We start from the raw sequence: 17,724 nt of genomic DNA, 5'->3' as shown, positions 1-17,724 counted from the left end.
AATCCTATGGTCCAGCTTACAGTGCAATATGCTACCCTTGGATGCTCATACTTGGGGGAACCAGTCTCCTCACTGGTCATTTTGGTCAGGTGCCAACGGGGTTACCTTTAGCTTCTTAACCCTTTACAGGTGAGAGGATTTTTCCTCTGGCCAGGAGGGATTTTAAAGGGGTTTACCCTTCCCTTTATATTATGACACGCCCCCCCAAATCTCAGCTGGGCCTCTTGGACCAGCATACTTGTATAGGAATCTGGCAAGCATACACAAATTTAGTTCTAATTTTTAATCTAGATATGTCAGGTGGCACATGGCAAGTATAAAAATCCATCCCATGAAAATGGTGTAGCAGTTTTGTATCACAGGATAATTTGTAGTGCTATTCTGCTCAGTAATGGTAAGAGGCCATTTTAAATTTCACATTTAAGGTCACTGAATGAGAAATATTTTTATTAAGTGGAACTAGAATGCATTTTTGTATTTTGCTGTCCAACTGTGTAGTATCATGATAGTGACTATGACATCAGTTCTCATTGCTAGAATCAGTGTCTACTATACCTATGTCTTACCTCTGGAAGTTGTTCCTCAAACTATCTATGTGCATGGGAATGGGGGAGACTTCCCCAGCAGGCACCCTGGCACACTGTTCTTGTAGGAGGGGCAATGTGGGAGGGGCAATGTGTGCAGACTTCCACTGCAATGCTTTCTTTGATCCAAGATATTAAAAATTAGAATAGAACTTCTACCTCCAGTCTCCTCCTCTATCAAGAATGGTTTACATACAGTTCACACCAACCCTGCCATGATGCCAGAGTGTGGTTTGGATGACACATCCTATCCCAAAAGCTATTATGAATTGGTTGTCAATTAGCAGACCTCCAACACATGAAATTCAAAATAACTTGGAACAAAAAATAATGGTCATCATCATCAAAATTTCAATGCCCACCCTGTTCAAATCCTAAGTTAATGGTCATGGCCAACATACCCTCAACTTCCAACAGCTCCAACCTGCTAAATTTAATGGTTAATAGATAATGTTAAACAGAAGTTGGGACTGATAGAAAGAATAGATAGGTATCATCTAGTTAAGAAAGTGTATTCTCTTCTTAAACTTTTATTTACTGGGGAAGCATTATCTAGTGGTTGGAGAAGGGAACAAGAGCCAGGAAATCCAGGTTTCAGTCCCACAGATGCTGTGTTACCTTGGGCAAGTCAGTTGACCTTTGTACCCTTATTTTCTCATTTGTAAAATAGGATAATTGTGAAGCTTCATTTAGTGTTTTTTAAATGCTTTAAGATTCTTGATGGAAGTTTCAAATATGCCCAAGGTTATTCAAAACAACGTTGAGGACCATTAATACTAAATACAGATACTACTAAGTCCTTCAATTTAGCCCATTTGATAAAGTCTTCAGAGGCTTTGAGGTGAGGTAATTACTTTTAATTTGAATCTGTCAACATGGTGAACATGATCTATTTAAGTAGCAGCCTGAGAACCAGCAGCTTGTTTTCATGAGGAATATGTTCACCATTTTATATGCTTTCCTCCTCTCACAGCTATATTGGTGCTTCTTTTAAACCCATTAACAGAACAACTCACTCTCTCCATTCCTTCTGCTAAAAATGCATTTGTGTCAGCCAGAATATTGCAGAAGTCTCTACCAGAACAGCGTAGTAGATCCAAAAAGTCTCTTGAAGTCACAAGCAGATAGCACACTAGCCAAATGCCATGAGTTGGAAAGAGAAAAACCATCCCCACTGCCATATCAGGGATCATGAATCAACAATCTTAAAAGAAATCACAGGGGAATTGGAAAGTGGATGTACCTACTGCATGCAAGTAACTGAACAGGAAAATCTCTCCTCCCGAGTAAACATTTTAAATTAAACCACTACCCAGTGATGTGGAACATATCAATCTGACCTTAGTAACCAAAAGAGCTTTAAAAAAAATTTTTTTTTTAATCAAGGCAGTTGATTAAAACAAACAATCTTCCATTCCATTTTTCAGAATAAGAACTATGCTATTGTTAATTCATGGAAAAATATTATAAATGCTGTTGCAATTTAAAATGATAGGTTTACCTACAAAGAAACAAAAAGAGTACCTTTCTGAAAGGTGACATCCAATTTGCAGAGATATGGTGGGAGTTCCTTTAAAAAAAACAAAAATGAACATTAGCATAAATACACAAATACAGTCACTGTTTTTCTTGAAACACATGGAGCATAACAAATTTCAAGGCATAAATCATATAAACATTGATTATCTTGAAAAGATAACTAACATTTTGTATATATTTATAAGGTCTCTTTGCCGTTGTATTAAAAATGGTTTTGCGAGTTGTTTGCACAATGACACAAAGCAGAATGAATATTCTTAGAGCTACCCTAGCAGAGACTGAATAAACCAAAGCATGATTTTGAAATTTTTATCTAAGACTTTGGTAATTCAATTAAAATGTTATTGAAAATGCGTTTTGCAAGAGATGTGTTTTTAAAACAATGGCTCAGTACTTAGATATTGAAGGACACACTACAAATCTAAGACACACACTTTGGAAATCACAAGTGCAGTGTCCTTTGCTTCCTTCCCTAGCGTGATGTCTTAAAGCAATATATATCTGTTGCCTATTTTTTAACCATTAGGTTTTTAAAATTTTCTTAAACTTACCACGTACTTGAGGTCAGATATATTGACGTCAACTCCAGTTGCTCTCTTCAGATTCTCATCATGTGATACCACTACTTGTTCGTCTTTCGTCAGATGGCAATCTAGCTCCAACATATCTGTCCCCACATTAACTGCACTGCAGCAAGCCAGAAAACAGTCTTGAACCATATACCACATAGTTGTGTGGCATACAAAACTAATTTATAAACACACAAACTTTTATTCAGTGAACTTGGTCCTGGTGAAAACCAAGAGACTTTAAATTATTTACATATATACAATTTGAAGCTGGGGAACAGCAAAGTTAACAACTGGCATAAGAACAGTGTCAAAATCAGTGACTAAGCTGGGATTTGAACTTGGAAGCGCCTGACTCCCTGGCCTCTGTGCAGATCACGTATTTTTTCCCCCTGTACTGTCTAAGCCTCAACACACAGGCTTGCTAATCTCTCTCAACCCAGAGGTACCAATTATAAGGGTGATAGGGTACTTCACTCTCCATGGTCACAGTTTAATAATTTTGGCATTTGATACCTTCTAGCCTCAGCATATTTACTGTTAGGAAAATTATAAATTTAAACTCTCTTTAATGAAAATTATTTGAACGGCATACAATTTTCTTTTAAATTAAAGATTTTTTTAAAGTGTTAAAAATGTCTTTAAATGACATACAAGAGACAGCTAAAAAAATATTGAACACTTCAGTACTGCGATTCTTTTCTTTTTAAAAAGCTTGTCTGATTTAAGTTAGCAGGGACTGGATGGCTCAGGGAATTAGCAAAGGGACATACAGCCTTGCACCTTTTGGATACTGGCCCAAATGCAGCTCAGATTAGTACTGAACAAAAGCTGTTACCATCTGAGAAGTCCCAGGTGACCTATGAGATCACCAAACTCCACAATCAAGTCACTAGTGCACAGGAGCCCACACCACAGAAACCAATTCCATAACTGACACATTTGATAGTCTCAGTTGAGAGGCAAAGGACTAAACAAACCCAGGAGATTAAATTCCCCCTGTATGCCTATAGTGGGTGACTGTAGGAAATAGTTGATGGACATTTTCTTTGTGAAGGGAAAGGTGGAAGAATGGAGAATCCTGAGGAGTATTAATTTAAAACAAAAAACCACAAAATTTAAGTTAGTTTAACTTGATACATCCGTTTATGTTTACAGTTTTATTTCACTTAAATTGAAAAAAAATCCAGAATTAGATGGGAGAGTCTAATTTCTACAGGTAAAATCAATTAGAGCAGATTGGTCAGGAATAATTTGCAATATATTATTAAGATTTATAAATTAAGCCTCTGAAACCAGTTTGTAAAAAAGGTCAATCACTAACTTTTAAAGCTGTGAATATCACTTCCTGGGAAGATATGACCTCATTTTACCACCATCAACAAGAAGTCAAATGTTAACTAGTGACAAGTACACATGGCATTATGTAATGCCTCTTCAAGGATCTAAAATTACTAGGGATGTGGATACAGTAAGGACTCTATTTGTTTCCTGCTTTGTGAGTAAGACTGACAAGGATGGTACATTGCTTGGCATATTACACATACACACTAAAATATTACTTTATTGACCCCATCTGTCTTTTTTAAAAGTAAGCATTCAAACCTCCTATCTAAGCATTCTCCAACTCATTAAATAATTGAAAATGATCACTAACAAAAATCCAGGTTTAGATTTTCAGAGCAGTGCAGAGGACTTTGCCACATATTTTCCATTCTATTATTTAGATTATCACAACCCTAGTATCAAAACTTCTATGAACTCTCAATACAGTGCAGGTAAGGCAGAGAAGTATTCTTTTTTAAAAACTTCTGGATATAAATAAATTAAAAATATTAAACTCAAACTGGGCTTCAGTCTCCAATGAAAACTGAATTCATCATCTATCAACATAATAGAGACCCAGGAGATTAAGTTACACCAGACAGTTAAGAAATACAAGCCAAAGTCTGAAAGCCTTTCGGTTAAAACCATTAAATATTTTTCTTAGCTGTTTGACAATGAATCTTAAACATTTTACCAGTGTGGTTTGATTTCAGCATTTTGGCCGGATCCAATGTTCATTCAAGTCAATTGGAGACTTTTCATTGATTTCAATTTGGCATTTTATGATTTAAGCATAACATACACACAACACTACAAAACAAACATTGTAGCATATTACCATAAGGCTGCTTAACATGACTTCTGACCTAGCTGTGATGATGATAAAGAATCAGGAATCTGTCAGGTTAAAACCTGTCTGCTATTAGGTACCATTCAGTCTCAATAATTGAGCGCGAGAAGAAAAGAAAATACAATATCAAGAATATTCTGATATTCAGCCTGGTTTCAGTTGACTGGGTCTCTGGAAAAAACAGCATTTCTAGCTATACTACAGGACAGTGGCCAAGTTCATGAGTGACAGTCCAGTATCATATACTACCATTAAATACCCAAACTTTTTATCAAATGATACTATTGCTTAAAAACACAGAGCTATTGTTGAATGGAAGCAGGAAAACAACGGCTCCTATTGTCAATGATCCTCCGTGTTTGCCAGCCTCTAACTAGTAGCTACAGCTAGAAGGGTTTCAGAGTAGCAGCCGTGTCAGTCTGTATCCGCAAAAAGAACAGGAGTACTTGTGGCTCTTCCTACTACTTAGTGGTTTCAGCTGGAAATGGCAGTCTGCTCTACAGCACAATCAGAACTTCTCAAACTCACATTGCCCTAAAAAAGACAAGACATTCCCTGACTCAAAAATACAAAGTATTCTGGTATTGCTGGACATCCACTTCAGTATTTGAGATGTCAAACAGACTCATTCACAACCTAACGATAAAACCCCGACCAAGCAAGACTTTTTTAGGTTTAGGGATAAACTCACAAAAATACAGCTGTTTGTTTTCGTAAAGCCCCCACTTGTTCCAAGTAGTGAGAGATATCAGAACAGAAGGCTTAAAGATGCATTCCCATTTGGCAATGCCCATAGTTTATAAACACCAGACTGACAAAGCTCTCTTTTATTTCCTGAAGCCCAGCGAACTCGCTAATGAACTATCTCACATCAACAATATAGTTTTAGAAGAAGAAACTAAAACCCAGTGAAAAGATGTGGCAATCTCTTGATAGCTTCTTTATCTGACTCCTGCCAAAATCCCAGGGACATGATGCTAAGGTTAATTTTGTATTCTAGATGCAATTAAGATTTCTATTGTGATTCTTGTAGCACCTTGCATGCAACGTCCCAACATAATTTGAAAGATTTTTTTTTTAAATCACGCTGTGTTTAGAAATAATTTTAAACCTAAAATCAGTGTGTGTGCTTATATTATATTTTACAGCATCCACAAATATGTTGGGTGCTTTGAATTACAAATAAGAAAAATGTGGTCCTTGGTCTGAAGAGCCAACAATCTAACTGATATTAACTGTGAATCTGACAGGGATTGATAGTAATGAATTCAAACAATACCTCAAAGTACTATTTTACTCTTACTGTATTCCTTAGGGCAGGAACCTCTGAGCATTGTAGGAACTTAAAATGGTAAAATCAAGTTAACCAGGTAAGAATTATGCAACACACATTACTGATATATAAATACACTTAAATGCAGATGAGGAAACATGCAAAATTTTGCCCCAGCTAGTTGTATTTAAGTGAAGAAAACTTTAGATAAAGTTAAAACAAATAGTCAAAATGACAGATTTAAGACAACCTACTACATAGGTTTTAAGAGAAAGCTGAGAATTGGTAACAGCTTGCTTTGAGGAGTGTGTGTTAGCAGAGTTGAAGAAAAAAAAAAGAGAGGCAGTTTAAAAAAACAACAACAAAAAACACCCGCTATGCTAAGGAGATTAGAAGCCCTGTGGCGCTTTTCAATAGTGCTGTTTGGTTAGGAACACTGGCACTGCTGCATACTCTGGAAGAAAATGTACTAACTGTGAAGCTGTTAAATACAAATAAAGTTTAAAAAAAAAAAGACATTTCTGCCTCTCTACTCTTAGGTGACTGTGAGGAATGTTGGATTTGTTTTTTTCTGGAATACTGCTGAGAACTTTGTTGTAATTCACCATTTTCGAAGGCTGTAGTTTGAGAGGCTTTAGAAAAGACTTCCCAATATCAACTCAGTTTAAAAACCCACAGGTAAGAAACTTTCATACAAGCCAGGTACACAGCAGGTATGAAAAAAACCATAATATGCACTTCTAATGAACCTTCCATCAATTATCTTAAAGCAGTCTGCACACATTAACAATTTAAGCCTCAACAATCGTGTGAAGAAGGGATTATTATCCCCTTTTACAATGAGGAAACAGAGGTACAGCAAAAGGAGTGACTTGCCTCAGGCTTCCACACCAAGGAATTGAACAAAGAACCCAAGTCTCCTGAATCCCAGTCCGGGGTCTTAATTAGCATATGAATGTGCACTGTTATTTGAAATACACTAGAGTCTTTTGAATTATATCCCACTAGTAACAGCAAATGATAAAAATTACAGAAAGCAACGGTGTAAAGATACCGTAGTTACGAGAGGAAGAGAGAGAAGAGTTTTAAGAAGAGATTTGAAAATAAATGGAAGTCTTAAAATAAGAGATCTAATCCAAAAAGAGAGAGACACTCAGTTCCAGGAATGCTTTTCACAGAGACATGCATGCAGAACTTTACTAACTTGCTGTGTTTAATTTTTGAAGCCAAGGGAAAAAAACACCAGGTTTAACATTTCCTTTTTCTCCCATACACTATTAATTTAAATACAGAAGTCACCAGACAATGCCATGAGTAGAATCCCCTAGCCCACTTTGGTCTCCCCTCTTTGTCCTCTGTGGTAAATCTCTTCAAGAGACATCTGTGCAACACATGAACTATGCAAAAAGCTTTGTAATTTATTGAAAGAACAAAATGAATCTCCATATAGTGGCCCAAATGCAGTGCAAAGAACTGACACCAGGCTACTCTGATTTTCAAATACACTGACGTCAGTACTAACTGCCATCTTTATAACACAAGTCTCATGCATCTAAATATGTAGCTTTTCAAAGGCAGTATTAAAGAAACATGCTGTATGTTTTCATAGTTCGAGCAGGGAGATAGTAATCAGCTCGCCTGGGTTCTGTTCCCAACTGCCACTGTCTTAACATATGATCATGGGGAAGTTGCAACATCTGTGCCTCAGTTTCCCCATCTGTAAATGAGGATGATACTTACTATGTGTAAAGCACCTGGATGACAGATGTTAGTTATAGAAATGTAAAGTATTATTATAGAAATGGAATACTGTATCTTAAACAGTTGCTATGTGCCAAATACTATTCTTTAATGAGTCGCATACAGACAAAATTATTAAATAAGACTATTTTAGGTATTTGTTCCTTTTGTACTTACTGGCGAAAAGCTGTCATTGTGTTTTCCAGGTTCTCTCCAGCACCTGTGAAAACATTAAGAACAAATTTCATAAAAGACATCTTTTTATGATACCCTGAGGGAAAATATACCACTGAACGTAAACAATTCAGTGGGTAAAATTGTCAGTTTATGAGGGAATGTGGTCTGGAGGAATGAGCCAGGAATCCTGAGTTCTAATCCTACCTGACACTGACTGACTATATCATTTTAAACAAGTCACGTCACCTCTTTGAGCCTCAGCTTTCCATTCTGTAAAATGGGGCTAATACTTAATCTCATAGAAGTGTTTTAAGTTTTAGCGTTAGTATAGCACTTTGAACACAGAAAGCACTGAAGTTATTCTTGAGTATTATATAAATTAGAGACTCAGACTTCCCCAAAGGGCCATATGGGGAACTTGCCAGAGGTCCCCACATAACTGGCATAAAGTAGAACAGACTACTCAATGTACAGAATACAGATGTGTGGTCCACAAAGACTACTACTCCCAAGACATAGTGCCCTGCCCTGAACCTCTATATCAAAAAAAGCAACTGACGGCTGTTTTGTAGAACTCCCTAAAATGCATTTTATCCTCATTATATATCATCTGCAAATCACCAACAAGACATTTAGAATACTACATACTTCAGACTATTTTTCAATTTGCATTAAAGTGCTAGGTCAATAGCACAGGTGAAATGAACCAGACACTTAACAATTATCTATAATAAGACACTTGCCACAAAACAAGTCTGCTTCAGACAAGAGAACTTTGATTGATATCAGTCAAGAGACTTGGGTTGACTCCCACTGCTAGTACTAAGAATAATGAATCCTGTATGACTTCTTGACAAATTCTGCAGATTAACTAAAACATTGCTAAACTTATTGAACATGCGAACACAAAGCCAGCTGCGGGATTTAAGATTAGCCTAAGGCCCTTTCAAATGAGGGCAGTATGTGCTGTGGAGAAGATAATTTCAGCTTCCAGACAGAGATGGTGCAAACTGAATTCTTTAGAAACTGAGCTGAACAAACATCATCTCAAGAGATGGCAGGCCAACAGTAACACCCCACTACTGGAGAACTTTGTCTCGAGTATCTTCGTTCATGAGAATGGGTTCCATGATATAGCAGTAGAACACACAGGAGATCTACTTCAGGGACGGGGGAGAATGAACACTGTGAAAGAAAGAGTGTACTGACCATGCTCTTGAAGCCTACTCTCCCTAACAATACAGCCCAGCCAGTGTTCAAAATACTCCTCTTCACTACTATAGCTTCCACTAGAGACACTAAAAATTTTGCTCTAAATGTGTTCCATGTTGATATTGCATGGGGAAGACACAAAAAAACTGAAGATGGCTTCAGAATGAGAAGTCAAGACTTATTTATTTTTGTGAACAAATTTCGGCAATGACTCCACATCAGAGGTTTGCAAACTGCAGTCAGCAAAGCATTTGTTGGTCCACAGGCCTATTTGGTTACATAGTCTTGGATTCTACTTGTTTCAGAATACATCATCGCACTAAAAGAAGGTAAATTAAAAACAGAAAAAAAATCTTATTACTTTCTCATTTAACTAGTTGCTGTAGTTGCCACACTGTGATATTATGTTATTGTAAACGGGACGGAAGATAGTCCATGTGACACTCTCTAAAGAAGTGGTCCACGCTGTGAAAAAGTTAGAAAACTCCTTGTCTACAGGACATGATAATTTTTTAACTACTTATGGTCTGTGTCTTATATTATCTGTGTGACACGTTCCATTTTCTGCAATACTGTAGATGAGATTAAAATATTATAAATTTTAAAGAGGGCTGGCCACTTTCATGCTATTATTTGTTAAGTGCAGCATGTTTAGGACTGTACAAAACACAGGAAGATTACATTCTTGCCCCATGCAGTTTATGACCTAAATAGACAGGAAACAGCCACAAAATGCCCTGAATGACCAGAGTAAGGTTACTGTAGAATTATGACAAATTTAATTCTACCTGCCAAAAATTCATATTTGATACAAAGTTGGAATTATTAGAAAACAGAAGCCTGTACCTTTACATTTAGGATACTCCCTGAATCAATTTGAGTAAAATAAACAGAAGTCTAATTAGCATCCAAAAGGATTTTTGCCAAGATAGAGGGGCCTGGCATGGGGGTAGTGAAAAGGACATTAGTTTCAGCTGGGAAGAGGGCAGATATACAAACCTATTTTACTCTGAGCCAGGAGTAATCTAAAAAGAGATTTGCAAGATTAAGATGACCCTTCCCTAATCCTGAACAAGCCTTTGAAATTAGCCTAGCATGTAGATACACTTGTTTTTAAACAAGGATCATAGTCCATAAAATAAAAAAAAAAAACTGGAAACATACAAGAGCTACAGTATCTGGAAGAAGAAAAGGAGTACTTGTGGCACCTTAAAGACTAACAAATTTATTTGAGCATAAGCTTTCGTGAGCTGTATTGAGCATAAGCTTTCGTGAGCTACAGCTCACTTCATCGGATGCATTGCAGGGGGCCCATGCCACCAAGTATGAATACCTGTCCCCAGCCTCTCTCAATTCACAGAGTTTTGGAACCCATGTCCCTTGCCTAGCGAGTGCTACTTAGTTGATGGCGACTCCCTCCATCATAACAAAAGGCCAAGTACAGTTCCACTGTCCTTGATTCCCATAATCAGGGTAATAGCAATTTATTCTTCCTGCCCCAATAACAGAGACACTGGGGATCCCACAGCAGCCAAAGTGACCATTTGGGCAGCTATGGCCTCATTCTAGGTGGGGTGGGTGTGCCTATGCAAAATGAGATCAGCCCCTGAAGTTCTTTTCCACAACTTGCCACACTTCACCACCAGATGTCAGGGTGGAGCTCATCCTGACTCTGCTTACATCTGTTTAGCTTGGTAAATTTACAGGTGCAAGTTAAACTGAAATACTTTTAAACTGATGTAAGACTCCAGATACAAAAACTGCATGACACCATTTTAAGTGAACTGGTGCAGCTTCTGTGTTTAGACAAGGCCTCACTCGTTTCCACTAGTTCATAGAATTTAACTGCAGAGGTCACTGGCTGTGGGACTCTCAGACTGACAGGTCGAATGGCAACTTTATCCTGGCCACTATGGATGTAGAAGCCCTCTACACCAACATTCCACACAAAGATGGACTACAAGCCGTCAGGAACAGTATCCCCAATAATGTCACGGCAAACCTGGTGGCTGAACTTTGTGACTTTGTCCTCACCCATAACTATTTCACATTTGGGGACAATGTATACCTTCAAATCAGCGGCACTGCTATGGATACCCGCATGGCCCCACAGTACACCAACATTTTTATGGCTGACTTAGAACAACGCTTCCTCAGCTCTCGTCCCCTAATGCCCCTACTCTACTTGTGCTACATTGATGACATCTTCATCATCTGGACCCATGGAAAAGAAGCCCTTGAGGAATTCCACCATGATTTTAACAATTTCCATCCCACCATCAACCTCAGCCTGGACCAGTCCACACAAGAGATCCACTTCCTGGACACTACGGTGCTAATAAGCGATGGCCACATAAATACCACCCTATACTGGAAACCTACTAACCGCTATACTTACCTACATGCCTCCAGCTTTCATCCAGACCACACCACATGATCCATTGTCTACAGCCAAGTTCTACAATACAACCGCATTTGCTCCAACCCCTCAGACAGAGACAAACACCTACAAGATCTCTATCAAGCATTCTTACAACTACAATACCCACCTGCTGGAGTGAAGAAACAGACTGACAGAGCCAGAAGAGTACCCAGAAGTTACCTACTACAGGACAGGCCCAACAAAGAAAATAACAGAACGCCACTAGCCATCACCTTCAGCCCCCAACTAAAACCTCTCCAACGCATCATCAAGGATCTACAACCTATCCTGAAGGACGACCCATCACTCTCACAGATCTTCGGAGACAGGCCAGTCCTTGCTTACAGACAGCACCCCAACCTGAAACAAATACTCACCAGCAACCACACACCACACAACAGAACCACTTACCCAGGAACCTATCCTTGCAACAAAGCCCATTGCCAACTGTGTCCACATATCTATTCAGGGGACACCATCAGAGGGCCTAATGACATCAGCCACAATATCAGAGGCTCGTTCACCTGCACATCTACCAATGTGATATATGCCATCAGGTGCCAGCAATGCCCCTCTGCCATGTACATTGGTCAAACTGGACGGTCTCTACGTAAAAGAATACAGGGACACAAATCAGACGTCAAGCATTATAACATTCAAAAACCAGTTGGAGAACACTTCAATCTCTTTGGTCACTCGATTACAGACCTAATAGTGGCAATATTTCAACAAAAAAACTTCAAAAACAGACTCCAACAAGAGACTGCTGAATTGGAATTAATTTGCAAACTTGATACAATTAACTTAGGCTTGACTAGAGACTGGGAGTGGATGGGTCATTACACAAAGTAAAACTATTTCCCCATGTTTATCCCCCCACCCCGCACTGTTCCTCAGACGTTCTTGTCAGCTGCTGGAAATGGCCCACCTTGATTATCACTACAAAAGGTGTCCCCCCCGCTGGTAATAGCTCACCTTAAGTGATCTCTCTGGTTACAGTGTGTATGATAACACCCATTGTTTCATGTTCTCTATGTATATAAATCTCCCCACTGTATTTTCCACTGAATGCATCCGATGAAGTGAGCTGTAGCTCATGAAAGCTTATGCTCAAATAAATTTGTTAGTCTCTAAGGTGCCACAAGTACTCCTTTTCTTTTTGCGAATACAGACTAACATGGCTGCTACTCTGAAAAGTGTACTATGGTTAGACTGATAGAACATGAGAGACTGATGGCATGATACAAACTGCTTATTTTTTTTATTTCATTTCTTAGCTGCCTCTCTATCTGTCTGTTCTGAAAAATCTCCAGGGATGGGAATTCCACCTCTCTTGGAAGCCTATTCCAGAGCGTAACTAACCTCACAGCTGGAAAGTTTCTCCTAATACCTAATCTAAATCTCCCTTGCTAAAGACAAAGCCAATTATGTCGTTTCCTACCTTCAGTGGACAGGGAGAACAATTTATCATAGTCCTCTTTAAAATAGCCTTTAACATATTTGAAGACTGTTGTCAGGTTCCCCAACAGTCTTCTTTTGTCCAGAGCATAACATGCCCAGGTTTTTAACCATTCCTCACAGGTTAGGTTTTCTAAACCTTTTATAGCAGAGTTGTTCAGAAAATGTACACAGAGCTAATTCAAGAGACTTAAATGAACTTCAGACTCAGAAGAGAAGTAATAAAAGAGGGTTTAGAATCTAAAGTCTTGCCTACATTCAAAGTTGCACCAGTTTAATTTAAATGTACAATATTAAACTGATTTAGTTATACTACAGCAAGACTGTGTGTGAACACATTTAATTTAATTCAAACATGGCTTATATCAATGTAGCTTAACTCAATTCCTTAGATAAGGCAAAGCCACATAACGCCTTAGTAATGAGGACAAGAAGCTTAAACTATCTTAAACTTTGACTTCATTGTAGTAACACAGTCCATAAGTCCAAAATGTGAAGAAAAAACAAAAGCAAAAATCAAGTTAATCTCCAGTAGCAGCATGGAAGTCCACAAATCAGGCTTTAAATGATGGGTGTGGCCAGCCACATGGCACAGGTAGCGGTGAGACAAATAGATCGGCAAGACAGTCATGCTTGTGGGTGTTTTGGGGGAGCAGAAAGAATAGTTTAAAGAGCAGCCAGAACAGAAAGTTGGTTGAAGATTCCAAAGGCAGTGGAGTGAACACAGAACCCGACAGCCAAAGGAGGTAGCTGAGCTAGAACTGGAGTTTTATTGCCTGGCCTGCTGCTAGCCAGATTCCTAGAATAGGGGTTTTTACCAGCTGACTTCAGCTGGTTATGCAGTGAGAAAAGAGAATAATACAACAGTCTAAATGGGATTAAACAAACCCATTAGCAACGAACAAAATCAGCAAGAAAAACGGGAGTTGCACTCTGGCAACATATCTGAAGGTGAGAGGTTTTTCGCAGGAGTGGGTGTGTGAAATTCTGTGGTCTGCATTGTGCAGGAGGTTAGACTAGAAGATCATAATGGTCCCTTCTGACCTTAGTATCTATGAATATATGAAATGATCAGGAATTTTCCACAGCAGAAACAGGAGTCAGATGTCAGCTCAGGAGATGATTTCTCCTAAAGTTTCAAGCATGGAAACAGGCTACACAGAAAAGTCATGATGGATAGAAAATTCTAACTGTTGCCTAGATCCTCCTGGTATTATCTATTTTGTTTTAATTTCTTTTTAAGATACATTTATACTCCAAGCCTTATAATATGGTAAGCAAGCAAGAAAAAGGTACTCAAAGGCCAAAGTAAAGGACATGGTGCAAGAACTTAGACAGCAGAAGGAAGATTAAAAAATGTGTGCATCTCATGAATGTAAGAATGAAATTTAAGACCACGCTGACAGATTATATTACCCAGTGCAAGCATGTACAGTTTAATGAGAAGAAAGTCCTGTGTGACATCTAGGACACACATAGTTACCAAGTGCTCTGTAGCAGTAGTTCTCGGAAAAAAAATAAGTTTAATCACTGACTCCAGCCACTAATCACCCTGACAAAAATCACTGTTTTTTTTTTTTTTAAAAAGTTACCTTTACCAGAGTCAAAAGAAATTTTACCCTTACAAAATATTTGTCCCGCAGTCTTTCAACTAAAGGATTCATCTCACTCATTAACTAATATGGGTAATTGTTCAAGTACTCACTTAACCATTTTGTTTTTCAATACTACCTAAGAAATTTAGGACTAATGATAAATTACACAGCTAACACCAGGGAAAATGTTTAAAACTTACCTGCTGTATTTTTATGTTCCTCATCAGATCAACAATTTTCTCTTGTGCTAAGTGCCCAATCTCAGAAATATAAAAGGCTACAGTTAATGGTTGAGACAAAGCTTTTTGAATTTGTAGGGAGAAAATCTGGGAGAGTACCAGAGGACTAATTAAGTCCTTTCTATAGAATTACCATGTCATCTTTCAGATTCCAGGGTGGATAAAAATCAATGATTTTTTTTTAAACTATTTTTTTTATTTAAATCAGATTTTTTGGATAAAATGCTTTTTGAGGAAAAAACCTATCTAAAGATAGTTTTAATTAAGATACATTATAGCTCAAAGACATCTTATCATGGAATAGGGATTATAAATTCTAATTCTATAGTATGAGACAATATATTCATATAATGTTTATGAAAAGTTTTGTAAATGAGTTCCAATAGTTCATGGATTAGGGACCCAATTTTATGGGGTTATAGTGGTTTCTGTATAGATTATTTAGGTTTCAGAGTAGCAGCTGTGTTAGTCTGTATTTGCAAAAAGAAAAGGAGTACTTGTGGCACCTTAGAGACTAACCAATTTATTTGAGCATAAGCTTTCTATCTACCCAATGGGACTCAATGCTCAGTCTAGAATATATCATTAGAGATACTTAGTTTTGCAGTTCTCAGACTGTGGATTTGTGTCTCCAGAGATAACACGCTTGTTAACAGCAAAAATGCTTTAAAATAAATAATATATAGAGGTGAGAAATAACAGACCCCAACCCTATCATCCCTCTGCAAATTTGTGTACACAAAGTCAATCCCTTACCTCTCTCTAAAAGTGCAAGGTTTCAAAAAGTTCAATGAATCAAACAGGGTGGCCAACCTGAGACTGAGAAGGAGCCAAAATTTACTAATGTACATTGCCAAAGAGCCACAGTAATACATCAGCAGCCTCCCATCAGCTTGCACCCCCGTCCAGCCCCCAGCACCTCCTGCCTGGCAGCAACCCCACCAATCAGTGTCTCCCCGCTCCCGCCTGCCTGCTGCAATCAACTGTTTCGTGTGCGCAGGAGGCTCTGGGGATGGGAGGATTGATGGCATGGTAGGCTCGGGGAGGAAGGAGCAGGGGCCTTGGGGGAAAGGGTGGAGTGGGGCCAGAGCTGGGGGTTGAGCAGTGAGCACCCCACAGCACATTGGAAACTTATAGCTCCAGCCCCAGAGTCAGCGCCTATGCCAAGAGCAGCATATTAACCTCTGAAGAGCCGCATGTGGCTCCGGAGCCATGGGTTGGCCACCCCTGGAATAGAAGATTTTTGGGGGTGGAATAAATCTGGACAAGGAGAAAAAGTCTGGAGATAAATGTGAGAAGGGAGGGACAGGCAGTAGAAACAAAAGTGAAACTGTTTGAGCAGCATATTCCAGAAGTCTTGAGGTCTTTCTGAGTGTAGCCTTCATTGATTTGAGATCTACCATACCATTCTCTCACTAGAAGGGAAAGCCTATAATGGCAGCAGGCCGTAAAAGAGACGCAGTTTGGGAATAAGAGCCATTCGAGAAACATACGTTTGCTGATGATATTTTAAAGAAAGTCACACCAGTGAACTGCTGGAGGTCACTTAAGTACTTGGATTCAAAGACTGTTTAAGTGATAATCTTACTTTTAATAACAGCAGCTCTTTCTGTCAGTGTAGAAAGAATATTTTCTTCCTTTGGACTAATTCATTCGAAATTGAGAAATTGTTTGGGACCTGAAAAAGCAAGTAAGCTTGTTCTTCTTTTCCAGATTATGAACAAACAGGAAAATGAAGGTGAAGACCACTGAGTTAGCTGCAGAAGCCAATATTTTAAATTTCTTATGTTGACTTGGCTGCCATAGTCTATTAAATTTTTGTGGTTTTTTTTTTAAATATTTCATGTAACTATTTTAGTTAAAAACAATTAACAAAAACAAACCTGATTTTAAAAAACTTGAATGTTTAAAATCAAAAATTCATATGCTTATTTTGTTAAAATATTATATGTTTGCTGTTGAAGAAAAAAATGCGGAATACATAACGTTGTTTTAGTTAAATAAAACAATTTAAATATCTGTCTGGTGATGTTCTCCTCCTAATGCAGCATGGCAAGAAAATCCTCCAAATATTAATGATTAACCTGTTGAACTGGAGATAGTTCACCTCTCAATGACTTTGGTAAATGAAATAACCAAACAATATTCATTTTCTCATATAGCTGTAAAACTAATCTGAAAAGTTTTCAAAATAAATCACTTAAAAATGTATAGTGTGTACCTTCTAAAAATGAAACCTACATCTATCTCTGATTGTGAAGAATATGTATAAAGGTTATAGCAACCAAAAAGAATGCATTTTTATGTAGAAATCCATGACTAAATCGAGTCTTCCTGACTAGTGATTTAAATCAAATCCACCCTGTCAGATTCCCTGGAAATGTCTGTTGTAATGTTTTGAAAAAGGAGCCCTAGTTCTGCAACACAATTTCCATGAACTAACTTGTGACAGAGGAACTGAAATAAGAAAATTAACTACTGCAATGAATCATCTTCCTTCCTTCGAAACGCAAAGGCTGGGTTTACAACGTGTGTTCTGACATATTATATGTTTAGGTACCTCTCCACAGTGATTTATTTCTTACTTGGTATGTCAGATATATAGCCAAAGGTACAAACAATTGCAGACCTCCTTCCCTGGCATACTTGGCACTGAGCCAAAGTGGCCACATCTAGAGAGTTTCATTTCACATTCTACTTCAGAGAACATCAATGTGGGGCAGATGAGAGTCATGGACAG

General features: G+C 38.2%; 1 protein-coding gene across 2 annotated transcripts in view; it reads right to left on the bottom strand.

The window, feature by feature from the left end:
- The window catches only part of GDPD1 (glycerophosphodiester phosphodiesterase domain containing 1), a 31,302-nt gene that overhangs the window by 11,600 nt on the left and 1,978 nt on the right, over positions 1 to 17,724 (bottom strand). For both annotated transcript variants that reach the window (XM_048823586.2, XM_048823584.2), the window contains exons 2-4: positions 8,059 to 8,101; positions 2,675 to 2,810; positions 2,109 to 2,154 (exon numbers count right to left, since the gene is read on the bottom strand). In XM_048823586.2, the coding sequence (XP_048679543.2) occupies positions 2,109 to 2,154; positions 2,675 to 2,810; positions 8,059 to 8,101 (225 nt within the window). The remainder of the gene's footprint in view (positions 1 to 2,108; positions 2,155 to 2,674; positions 2,811 to 8,058; positions 8,102 to 17,724) is intronic.

The sequence above is a fragment of the Caretta caretta genome, chromosome 17 (assembly GCF_965140235.1).
Source record: "Caretta caretta isolate rCarCar2 chromosome 17, rCarCar1.hap1, whole genome shotgun sequence".
Classification (NCBI taxonomy): domain Eukaryota; kingdom Metazoa; phylum Chordata; order Testudines; family Cheloniidae; genus Caretta; species Caretta caretta.
This window is presented reverse-complemented; position numbering and strand designations above follow the sequence as displayed.